This window comes from Carica papaya, chromosome 5 (genome assembly GCF_054855325.1).
Source record: "Carica papaya isolate Zhongbai chromosome 5, ASM5485532v1, whole genome shotgun sequence".
NCBI classification, from domain to species: Eukaryota; Viridiplantae; Streptophyta; class Magnoliopsida; order Brassicales; family Caricaceae; genus Carica; species Carica papaya.
In genome coordinates, this window is record NC_142313.1 from 42,272,362 (window position 1) to 42,285,390 (window position 13,029).

At 31.7% G+C, this 13,029-nt stretch overlaps 1 protein-coding gene across 2 annotated transcripts; it reads left to right on the plus strand.

Moving 5' to 3' along the window:
- The first annotated feature begins 1,531 nt into the window (after positions 1 to 1,531).
- Positions 1,532 to 4,568, plus strand: LOC110817009 (transcription factor MYB58-like). Of its 2 annotated transcripts, XM_022045401.2 has the most exons (4): positions 1,532 to 1,811; positions 3,043 to 3,172; positions 3,348 to 3,802; positions 3,887 to 4,568. In XM_022045401.2, exons 1-4 carry the CDS (start codon positions 1,673 to 1,675, stop codon positions 4,204 to 4,206), a joined length of 1,044 nt encoding a protein of 347 aa, XP_021901093.1. In that variant the 5' UTR covers positions 1,532 to 1,672; the 3' UTR covers positions 4,207 to 4,568. The 2 variants fall into 2 exon arrangements, with proteins under 2 accessions (XP_021901093.1, XP_088077251.1); XM_088221125.1 differs by having other exon boundaries at positions 3,348 to 4,568.
- The last annotated feature ends 8,461 nt before the right edge of the window (positions 4,569 to 13,029 follow it).

A 13,029-nucleotide genomic window follows, 5' to 3' on the forward strand; every position in this document is an offset into this window, starting at 1 on the left:
ACTCCCTTAGGCACAGCTAAGCCCATGAGGCCTAAAACAACAAGTCATTATAAATTTCTCTACATGCCTCTTAATTTTTCTTGGTTTTTTCCCAAATTGCTTATACGAAAACTTTTCTCACTTCCCAAAAGTACTTTTTAAACTCTTAAGACATTGTTATGACCTCAAAATTGTTTAGTGGTCAGAAAAATTGAATTTTTCTTTGAGGGAATATTATAACTTTAAGGAATTTCTATTAGCCGAATTTTACTATTTCTTTCCCGTTTTTTATAAACTGAATTCTTATCCTTAGTACATCTCCCTACGTACATAAACACACTTAATTAATCATACCAAGTATGAGAAATAAGACTGAGGAAAATCTAGATTATTACAGTTTGCCTTCTCATTTTCCACATATGTATATATATATCATTGCTTATATACAAAGTAATTGGCATACAGTGAATTCGGCAAATGATAAATTGAATTGAATTTTCTTCCCATTTAATCTATAATTGATTGTTCTTCTTAATTAGAGGATTATATGAAAAAGAAAGAGTAAGATAAAGAGAAAGAGAAGATTAAAAGGATAAATTTATTAAAAATCTATGAATAAGTTATGAACATAATGAGAAATCAGGCTGTGGGAATATTCTCACTCTTAAGGAATTTTTCTTAACCTAATTGCACTATTTCCTTCCCGCCGAGTTCTTATCCTTAGTACATCTCCTACATACATATACACATTTAATCAATTATACCAAATATTATAAACCGGACTAGAAAAAATCCATAATATTACAGTTTACCTTCTCATTTTATATATATACATATATATATCCTTGCTTATATACGAAGTAAATGAAACAGAGTGAATTCGGCAAATAATAAATTGAATTTTCTTTCCATTAAATCTATAATTGAATTTTTTTCTTAATTAGAGGATTATATAAAAATATGGAGGAAGATAAAAGAGAAAGAGATATTAAAAGGATAAATTTAGGGAAAAAAAAACAATTTATGAATAAGTTATGAACAAAATGAATTTGGTAAAATCTCATCCCCCACCAAGAATTAAAGTTCTTGGCAAGATATCCAATTTTCCACTTCATTTCAAAATGGATAAAATTGCATCCCATAGACTGCAATTAATGATAAAAGCATTCCAAAATTTTGGTGTCATAATACCCACAAAATATTTAAGACATGTTTGGCATTACTCATTTATATATATATATATATATGTATTTCCAATATATATATATATATGTATATATAATGGAAATAATTAAGTCAGCATTTAACTAAGCTCACCCTCCAATAAAAATGAGAAGAGTAAAAGGAAATTGAATTAAAAACAAAAAAGGGATAACCACAGAAGGAAGTTGTATATATAATAATTTCTTTAGGGAGGGGCATTAAATAATTAATGAATTTTATGTAAATGGAAAAATGGGATATGAAGCAAAACTGGATGGATCCCCTTCTATTTATTGCTGGCATGACTCTTGTGGTGCGTTTTTATAATGAGGTCTATATATAGAGCCCAAAGGTGGTGACACAAATATACATACACATATACATGGATACCCATATATCTATATGTGCATGTATGGATAAGTGAGAGAGAGAAAACGAGAGCTTCTTCTTCTTCTTCTTCTTCTTCTGGTTTTCAATTGAGTAGTGGAAGATGGGAAAAGGAAGATCTCCATGCTGTGATAAGAGTCAAGTGAAGAAAGGTCCATGGAGTCCTGCCGAGGACCTGAGACTCATCACTTTTATCCAGAAACATGGCCATGGAAATTGGAGGGCTCTCCCTAAAGAAGCTGGTACATATACATATATATACATATACATTTTTAATCTCTTTTTATCCTAATTTTCTCTCTGTCAAGTCTTCATGAATGCTGTTCATAGATTATAACTATTATCATTATGCTTCAACCATCATATGCATTAATGTGTATTTGTTGATTTTCTTTCTTTCAGCTTTTGTCTTTTCTGGGTGATTTTCTGAGTGTCGATTTTCCTTCTCTCCAAACGGAAAAATTGTTTCTGTATTGTCGTTTGGTGATTGAATAAGACCAAGAGGAACTCGTCCACTTTGACCATAAGTTACTTATAATTAAGTATAGAATTTGAATGACTAGAAACAGGAATCTGGAGGCTTGGAAAAATTAATGCTCATTGCATTTTTATCCAACTTTTGTCTATTTCTTACACTAGAAAACATATATATATATACATATAGAGATTCGCCCCGTACATTGAATGCACCACCTATACATACACACACACACACACACACACACACACACACACACACACATATATATATGCATACATAATTTCTCCCATGTATTCAGAAACACAAACCCAGGTTCATTTTTCTTCCTTAATTCAATTTTAAATTAAAATTTTTGATTTTTTGATTTTTACTTTTAATTAGTGGAGATAAGTACACATAACTGGGCCTATATAAACACCATCTTAGTGCATTAGAACTAGACAAAGAAACTTTATGAAATGACTAGTAGCGGGGGAAGAAAACCACCTCTTACTAAACATTTGGTCAGTTTGCTTACATTTTCATGGTGGAAATTAATCTAATTAATTAATTAATTAATTAAAATTAATTGATTAATTATATTAAATCTAATAGGTTAGGAATTGTCTTTGTACCTAAAAAAAAGTGAAAGGCAAATCAAAATTTGATACATGGTCAACATCAAATTTGCCATTATGTCTCTCCTTTCTCCATTAAAAGTCTTTCCTTCTTTGTTATTTTCTTTTCTAAGTAAAAAATCTGATCACAATTAATGAATGACTTAATATATACATAAGCAATTAATTTTATCATTAATTTGTTCCGATGACGGACACATCGTTCCGATGACCGACACGATGTGTTAATTTTTTTTTAATTACGAATCATAACACACGTTATTAATTATAAATCGTAAATTATTTGTATTACACGAGTTAATTACCATATTTAATGATTAAATTATGTAACTAAGAAACATGGGTTGATGAAATATTTTTTGAAACTATGCTTAGGGTTGATGCGATGCGGGAAGAGTTGCAGGCTGCGATGGATTAATTATCTCCGGCCAGACGTAAAGCGAGGGAAGTTCACTAGGGAAGAAGAGGATACTGTGATCAGGCTTCATGAAACTTGGGGAAACAAGTAAGTCTCTTATAATTAATACACTTATGATTGTGCTTGTATAATTATATGTTTACAAGATATGACACACATATGTATATATAATATGGGATTGTAATGAAATTGATCGTTATGTATAATTATGTGTTTTACAAAATTTGATACATATATAATGGGATTGAATGATACTGATCAGGTGGTCCAGAATAGCTTCATGTTTACCTGGAAGAACAGACAACGAGATCAAAAACATATGGAACACTTATCTGAAGAAGAGAGTTTTCTCGGAATCCAAACATCAGAAAAAAGAGTCAACAAAATTCCCCTCAACTTCATCTTCTTCTTCTTCTTCATCCAGCACATGCACCTCCAGTCCCAACACCATGCCATCAATGGAGGAAAACAGCATGGTAATAAAGGAAGTCAACGAACCGGTCAACTCTTCTCTGTCATCCTCCAATGTCGCCAACTTTGGTCAAGACGACGTCGTTCTCCTCCCAAACCCAGAAGAGAACAACAATAATAATGCTTATGATGATGGTGACGAAAACCAGGCTCTGATTTCACTAATGGAATTTACAGAAACACCTATTGATGAAGCAATATTAGAGGAAGTGAACAAGCCGGAGATGATTATCCCTGCTGGATCAGGTGATCAGATTGATTGTAGTCTGCTAGATATCCCATTTGAAGTTACTCATGATGATGCTGATGATAGTTTTTGGAAAATTTTAGATGAGTTTGGATCATTCCCTCCTAACCCAGATCCTCGTGAACCAATAATACCAGAAGAAAATCGAGAAGTTGAGATATTTACAGGTGCAGAAATGGAGTTTGCAGCTGATTATCATCGTCGTCGTCATCAAGCTGATCACAATAGAGATTGGTTACAGTACTTAGAACATGAGCTGGGACTGGAAGGAAACATGGACAACATCTTTGATAATACAGGTCAAGAACAGGTGATGAACATTAACTATTTCTATCATGAGATGTTCAAGCCTACAGAAGATGATTTTCTCATGGAAGTTTTTCATTTACCAAACAATATTTAATCATTAGTGGGGCAGAGGGATCAGAGAAAGTCAAAGTTGACTTTGTTTGTGATACACAGAAGATATGAGTAGAAAGGTAGTAGTGATTAGGTATCCTAACTACAGGAGTTACAGTTTGAATATGGAGGGTTTGTTTTTGGTGCATATTCAACAAAAAAAAAAAAAGGTATTATAATGGTAGGAAGAATATGAAATTCTCTAAAGTGGGTTGGAATTCAAAATTTCTGTATCATCATCATTTCTCCTTTGTAAATTTCACCAGAGAATTAATAATATTATTATTTTATATATGTTACCCATATTAGTTTTATATGTATGTCTATAGATATAGCTTCTAATAACTTCATATATGGAGGAGAACAATGGGTGCTGACTTTAGTTGGGATGTGGTCAGAAATTTATTTCAAATTTTAATTAAATGAGTACCTTTCAAATAAATTGATTTATTTAAAACATTGCTTAATCTATATATATATATATATATGTATGTACATATATATAATCATGTAGAATAAATAATTACAAGATTCATGCCACTTACTTTAAAAACTTTATTTATTTATTTATTTTTTTTTAAGTTCAAGATATATAGAATGTAAAGTTTTTGATTTAATAATACTTAATTATGATAAGAAGATTAAAAATAAAAATAGAGTCCATATTAATTCGATTACGTTGTCAAGATCGAATTAGGTCTTTAGAGTTTTTATTTTGATTTAATAATACTTAGTGGTGACATCAAGGATACGAGGAGTGAAGATCATGATATAAACATCATATCTTAAAGACATATTTTGTGAGTTTTTACGTGATTATGATATAATTTTAACGAAGATACGAAATTTTTTTTAAATAAAAATATATATATATACTAAATATAATTTAATTAATTAATTAAAATATATAAAAATATACAATCTGACTCAATAATATAATCTCTTTAAAAAAGTATCAATTATCTAATTAAAAAATTATTAAATAAAAATATTATAAATTTAACTAATAAAAATTGAGATTTATTAATTTTATTTAAGAAATATGCATGATTATTAAATATTATATAAAAAAACCAATCAACATCAACAAGTTGAATTTAATTTTTTTTTTTAAATTAGATTCAGAAATCATATAGAATACTATATATAATTAATTAGAATTATATATATATATATATATGTGCAGTATTTTAATCAAAGTACTTTTGCAGGATGTCAACCTTTGCTGCCATCGACTAATTTATTCAAAAGCTTGTCTTTACCACCTCATCTTCCTTCTGAAACTATATATATATATATGTATATATATGTATATATATTTTATATTAACTAATTAAAACTAATATATATGCATTAGAGCAGTTAATGGTCATTATCCTAGCTCTATAATGCGTCAAATTTCCTGCTATACTTGAATTCAAATTATTGTTTTATTATTATTAATTAACTAGTTAATTATAAAAAAATTAGATCCCAAGTTCTAACATATCATATTTCAATAAGTAAATTTATTTTAAAATCTAATTTAATTTATTAGAATGTATATAAAGGATTTTGAGTAATTAATTTTTAAGTTCATCGAATATATATGATCAAACTCTTCATACTTTTTTTGTATTTAAATATTCTTTAAAATTTTTTAGTTGTGTTTACATGAACTCGTAGCTAATTTAACACATCGGTAGTTCCTATTAATAAAAACTCTCAACATGGTTATTGGCATGATAATTCAACTCCTAATGTGTTTATGCTGATGACTATTAAAATGTTAGCAAATGGTATTTACGTGGATGTCGTGCTGACAACTCAGAACTCAATGATGAGAAAATAATCTATAGTCTCGCATTTGCATTCTCTCTCCCAGTAACCCTACCTTCTCTCAGTATGTCATTGTTTAGACTAATCTCTTCTCTTCTCTGTCCCATCATTTCTTACCTTTTCCTCTTATGACAAACTTTGCAAGTCTTAGTTTTATTCTTCCCTCTTAACCTCACCTTCGATCTTGTTGTTAATATCTCTAAAATTGCTCTCCCCATCACTACATGCATTTTCTTGTCCAACGACAGTGTCAAGCCATGGCAACCATCTTCCTATTTTCTTGACCTAACTAATTAAGAAGGATAAGTATTAAAATTCAAAAATATCTTCTGTGCATCCCAAGTGAAAATCAAAACCAAAATTATGGTTCATTTGGAGCGACTATAGTTTCTATTTTGAGTTTGAAAGTGGTATTAAAATAATTACTAAGCAAAAATATTTTTCGTTAGAAACTATTTACTGCTTAGTAAAAATAGTTATAGAAGATACTATGATGTGATACTGAAAGGTAAGCATTTCCACAACAAGTAGGAATCTTGTGGAGGCCAAATATCTTGTGGGATAGGTGTCCACAACATGCGGCAACACGAGCAACAAGATCTACGTGTGCGCATGCAACAGGATGGCGTGCCCACGCACATATGCACATAGTAGCGCACACAAGGCTCGTGTGGATAAATTTCCGAAGATGTGGGACTTTTCCTGCAAGGAGAAGAAATCCTGCTCCACAAGGATTTCTGTGAATCCTACTCTCGTGCGGACTTGGGTTTTGGTCCAAAGAGAAACATACATTTATAAAATGATAGTTGTTTATATAAATCTAACTAATTCAATAAATTTTTTTTGAAATAGATTATTCTACTCTTACCAACATATATTTTTTATTTTTATATACTCAAATACTTATCACAATAGTTGCCTGGAGCCGTTATGAAGAATTGCTTAAAAGAACGGAAAAACTTAAAATAACAATCTTTTCCATTATTAAAGGTTCTCTGCCTCATAGTGTATATTGTAAATATGATCAACATCTTTTCGTAATGATTCTATTTGAGAAGATCTGTTCATAGGGGGTTATCCTCGCCTCATTTTTATTTGCCTACATCACCAACAAAAATTTTAAGATTTACCATGTAAGGACTAGAAAGTAGAAAAAAAAATAATAATAATAATAAAAACGACGTCGTTTTAGAGAGGGGAAAAACGACGTCGTTTTGAAAGAAAGAAAAACGACGTCGTTTTGGGATGTAGGAAAACGACGTCGTTTTGGGGTAGGCTGGCAGAGTATAAAAGAAGGTCGGGAAAGGGAGAAGGAAAAAGGAGAAAAGAAAAAAAAAAGAAAGAAAAGGAAAAAGAGAAAAAGAGAAACGGAGGGAAGGAGGACAGCGGAGACGAAGAAGAAGAGGAAAGTTCCAGAAGGAGAGAGGAGAGAGTCGGGGCGGAGGGGAGCGAGAAGGGAGAGGGAAGGAGGCCGTGGACGGACGACGCGACCGGCAGGAAGAAGGAAGATGGAAACGGGAGGTACGGTGAAAATTTGCGCTGTTTGGTGTGGTGTGTGTGTGTAGAGAATTTTGTTGCAGGTTGCGGCATCGGCAATGGCACGACGGAGTGGAGCAGTGAAGGTAGGCCGTAAGCGTGGGGTTGTCCCGCGTGCTCACGGAGGTGATCGGGGAAGGAATGGAAAGTATGGCGGTGTTGGAGGCGTGTGGGGAGCCGTGGGGAAGGATGGGGGTGGTGCGGGTAGAACAGAGTGAGGAGGATGTGAGAGAACAATCTAGGGGGCGCGAGTGGGATAAAAACTCGAGAGGACAGAAGAGGTGTGTGCGTGGGTGGGGATGTGGAGGGAGCCGCTAATAGGCAGTGATGTGTTTCCCCGAAATGCACGGTGGTGAGGGCGTGTATGTGGCGTGAAACGGTGCAAGCTGAGAGGTTAATCGCCCTAGGTAGGCAAAAGTGTATAGGAACCGGGAGGAGGCAGAAGGATGGGGGAGGTAGCGGGTAGGGGGCAGTGGGAGAGGGAAGGGAGCTGGAAGGTACGACAGAGGGGACTAGGAAACAGGATTTGAGGGGGATTGGATGGGAGAAGAGGAGTAATGTGGTCAGTAGGAGTTAGCAAGTTAGAACGCTTGGGACTAGCATGGTATAAGGGGAGATGGGAGCATGCGGTTTGGGAGGGGAGATTTGGAGGCCGTTGGTAGGGGTGGGTTGAGTTGCCGATGTTGGTGGAGCAGGGAGGGGATATGTATGTGAGTGTGGCCTAGCAAGGCCGAGAGGGGTAGAAGGGTGCATGAGTCACGGATGGTGGTGACGGGAGGTGGAAATGTTTGTGTGTGTGCGTGGCCCAATGAGGTCGAGAGATGGAGGAGTGAGTATGAGTCGCCGATATTGGTGACGCGAGACGATGGTATTTGTGTGTGTGTGTGGCCTCTTAGGTCGAGAGGTGGAGGAGTGAGTATGAGTCGCCGATGTTGGTGATGCGAGACGATGGTATTTGTGTGTGTGTGTGGCCTCTTTAGGTCGAGAGGTGGAGGAGTGAGTGTGAGTCGCCGATGTTGGTGACGCGGAATAATGGTGTGTGGGTGTGTGCGTGGCCTATTAGGTCGAGAGGTGGAGATATGGGTATGAGTCGCCGATATTGGTGACGTGGAATGAAGGTGGTTGGGTGTGTGTGTGTGTGGCCTCGTGAGGTTGGGAGATGGGGGAAGAGTGTATGAGTCGCCGATGTTGGTGACGGGAGTTAATGGATGATTGTTGGGTGGGTGGGGTTGTTTGGCCGTGCTATTTCCTTGGAATAGGACCTTGATAATTAGTGTAGGGAGAGGGTTATGAGTTATTTGGGGTTGGGTAGGATAAATGCATATAGACATTTCTGGAAATTCTTGTCACTGCATATTACACTTACAACTTGATTTTTATCGTATTGAGTTATGTGAACTCACTTCTCATCATTCACAGGTGGAGTAAGGACGGAATTGGGATCCGAGCGGCTGGTAACGGAGCCCCGTCGGTAGTGCCATAGGGCACAAGTTTTGTTTGTGATTTAAAGTAGTTTGAAAGGATGGTTTAGTCTGTATATTGAATATCTAGAAATGTTTGATATTGTATTACTATGTGTTGTAGAGGTGGAGATGTATGTACAATTGATTTGGAACATGGAAGGTGGACAAATTTCTCTTGTGCATGGTTTGAATAATATGGATTTCGGTATTGTGTTGTATGAGTGCTTTATCGTACACCGTTAAAAAAAAAACAGGGTGTTACATACCATTTTGAAAATATATTTTCAACTAGAGTCTTATCATTAAGTCTTATGTACAAGGGATGGTTTCGAAGAACGTAACTTTGATATCAATTGTAATGGCTCGAACTCTCACATAGAGTCCTAATCGAATGCCCATAATATTATGATAAGATAATCAATAGGAATAATTCGCACAACAAATCTTAAAATAATAAAAGTATATCCCTTGCAAAATTAGCTCAAAATATCCATTATCCATGAGTCATATCTAAACTCTAAAATAATACTTACTAAAAATGAAATAATTAACATTAAATACTGTTCGAATTAAAACAAAAATTAAACGATCTCCTAACAAGTCTCTCACTGCTTATGAGCGAAATTCTGAATATCCTGATCTAAAAAAAATGAAAAATAAATAGGGTGAACTTAATATACTCAGCAAGTATATAAGTACCAACAAATAATAGGATGATCTATTCAAGTTGGTAAAAAATATAAAATTAACGACGGAAATAATTCAAATTACTTTTCTCTTTAATTCAAAAAACAAGTGGTATCTACACCCTAATTCAATCATCAAATCTTTTAAATTAGTTTGTTCAGTAAATATTAAGAATTCCTCATTTCAGTATTATAACTTAGAGCATAAACAATTCAATAAAAGCATAATTCGGTATTTAGTATCACAATTTAAGTAGTAAGTAATTCAGTAGATATTAATTCAGTATTTTAATATTGTAAACTCTACTCATGACTTTCTATTCATTTCTATTAGTTTATATCTTATTAAAAATAGTTTCACTTTGTGATGCTATTTTCGCCGGTATCAATGAGAACAATAATGATTCTCTCTACCACGTGAATACATCACAATTCAGTTCACAGTTTACAGTACACAATATACAGTTCACAGTTCTTATTATTTCATCACGTCTGGCTAAAGTCGTATTTACGGTAGGGTTTATCTTAGTCACATGCCAAAAGACTACACACACACCCACTCCTCGGTGATACCAGTTAAATAAGTTTATTAAATTTTTTAATGTATATTTATTTATTTCAACTCACTAATAAATTTTCTAAGTTTTATTATGTAATATATTCTATACCTGTAACACATATACTGTAATTATTCATCACCATAAACTCTTTTAGATATCCTTAATATACTCTAAATTACATAGGAACCAGTACATATATGAATTTAGTTACAAAATATAGCAAAATAATTTACCAGCACTTTTAGTAATAAATATAAATAAGAACTAGTAATTAAGAGTAAAATTTTGTCGGAATCCTATATCTAATTATCAATTATTAAATGTTATAATTTTAATATCTTAAAAAGATTAAACTACGTTTGTAAGTATTTACGCGCTTACTTGATTTCTACCTAAATTTCTTTCGTAAAATTATCCTCGAGATACAAGATCAACATATTACAATGATATCCGTATCATATTAGTAATAAATTGGTAATCTCCTAATTTTAAACACTCTTGTATAGACTTATTCCTAATTCTAAATTAGATAAACAATTCATTGCATTAAATTTAATAGGAATAATTAACCTTAAATTTAAAATGGTAAATCATCAGAGTTTTTTGAACTCACTTACCCGAACCGGGTTCTTAGGACTCACTGCGCGCAACCACTGGAAGTCAAGTGCGCCTCCACTCATGCCACCAACGAACTACCACGCACCGCCACCGCTCACTGTTGCAGATCGACCAGAACTCACCGTAAAACGGTTCGTGCCCTTAGATCCAGCACATATATGGTGAAATCATCCTAAGATCTACGTGGTAGATGAGATCTTTACTGCTCTCATTGATACCGACGAAAATGGCATTACGCGGTGAAACTATTTTTAATAAGATATAAACTGATATTAATGAATAGGAGGTCATGAGTAGAGTTTACGATACTGAAATACTGAATTAATATCTACTGAACTGATTGCTGCTTAAATTGTAATATTGAATAATGAATTATGTTATTTATTGAATTGTTTATGCCATAGGTTATAATCTTAAAATAAGAAATTTTTAATGTTTATTGAACAAACTGATATAGAAAATTTGGTGATTGAATTAGGGTGTAGATACCACATATTTTCTGAATTAACAAAAAAATATTTTGAACAATCTACGTCAGTAATTTTATATTTTCTATCAACTTAGACATATTATCTTATTATTTGTTAGTAGTTACATGAGCATATTATGCTCACCTTATCTATTATTCATTTTTTATATATTAAGATATTCAGAATCCCTCGTTTATGAGTAGTGAAAAGTTTGTTAGGAGATTGTTCAATTTTTATTTTAATTCAAACAGTACTTAATATTAATTATTTTATTTTTAATAAATAGTTATTTTAGAGTTTAGATAAATCTCTCAAATATTGGATATTTTGAGTTAATTATGCAAGAGATATAGTTCTATTGGTTATCTTATCATAACATTGTGGGCATTCGGTTAAAACTCTAAGTGAGAATTCGAACTTTTATATAATTATTATACATTAATTTGTTTCGTCACCTAAAATTGAGTCCTATCTATATACCCAGTAATATTATATAACATTTTTTTATATTATATATATATATATCTCTCTCTCAAAATATATGGTCTGAATGTCAAACAAGTTATATATATAGATATTAATATATAGATTCGCACACACACACAGTGAACACAAGGAACTCTTATATTTGTTACGAAAATGGTGGGTATGGGATGGTGTGTATAACGTACACATATATATTATGATAGTGCATAAGAAAATTATATTATATATTTTTATTATATATGTGTTATTTAATAATGAAATGTGTAAGTTTATACTAATTTTATACTATATAATAGGAGAATATATATATATATATACACATACAATGTAGTGTATTGTTTATAATCATCAAAATTCTTATATAAATAAAATGTATGTATATACAAAAGAGAATGTATTATCTTCTATATTAGATTGTCTTTTATAAATTTAATTTTTTTAAAAAAATTAGTTTAATTAATTATTTAAAATGATATCAGAACTTAAGAGTTAGGATTTGGATATTTACTACTTTTATAAATATTTATTATGGTATTATAGATATTATTTTTATTAAAAATTAAATCTTGGTTATCTAATATTTGTTAAAAATTAATTGCCCCAAAAAATTTAACATATTTTGTTGTATCTATATGTTTAATTTGGTAAATTTTGCCTGAAATTATGTATTAAAATATAAATAATTGGTCGAATATATATTAAATTTATATTTTTAAAAATTATTTTTACGAAATGTATAGAATAATGATATTTTAATTTCAATAATTATAAATTAATGGGTTAATAATTTTCTTTCGTGGGTTAATAATTATTTATTTATTTTTATTTAAAATAATTAATTTTATCTGTAAAAATTACTTGAATTCGGTTTAATTCTTTTATTCATAATTTATGAATTCTTTGTTGTTTACAAAACATAAACAAAATTTTGAAAGCAATGTTATATATATATACATATATATAATTATGTGGAAAATCCAAAAAAAAAAAACAATAAAAAAAGGTGTAAAAATCCATGAAACATATATATTTTTTAAATATAAAATAATTAAAAAAATCATTATAAGATTCTGAGTTGAAATTTTTGCAGAGCTAATAATTAAATAATTTTTTTTTCTGGGTCTAATAAAAGAAAGAAAATGATTTTGTCAAAAATTGGGTTATCTACAATTTGAGTATTTGTAAACCAC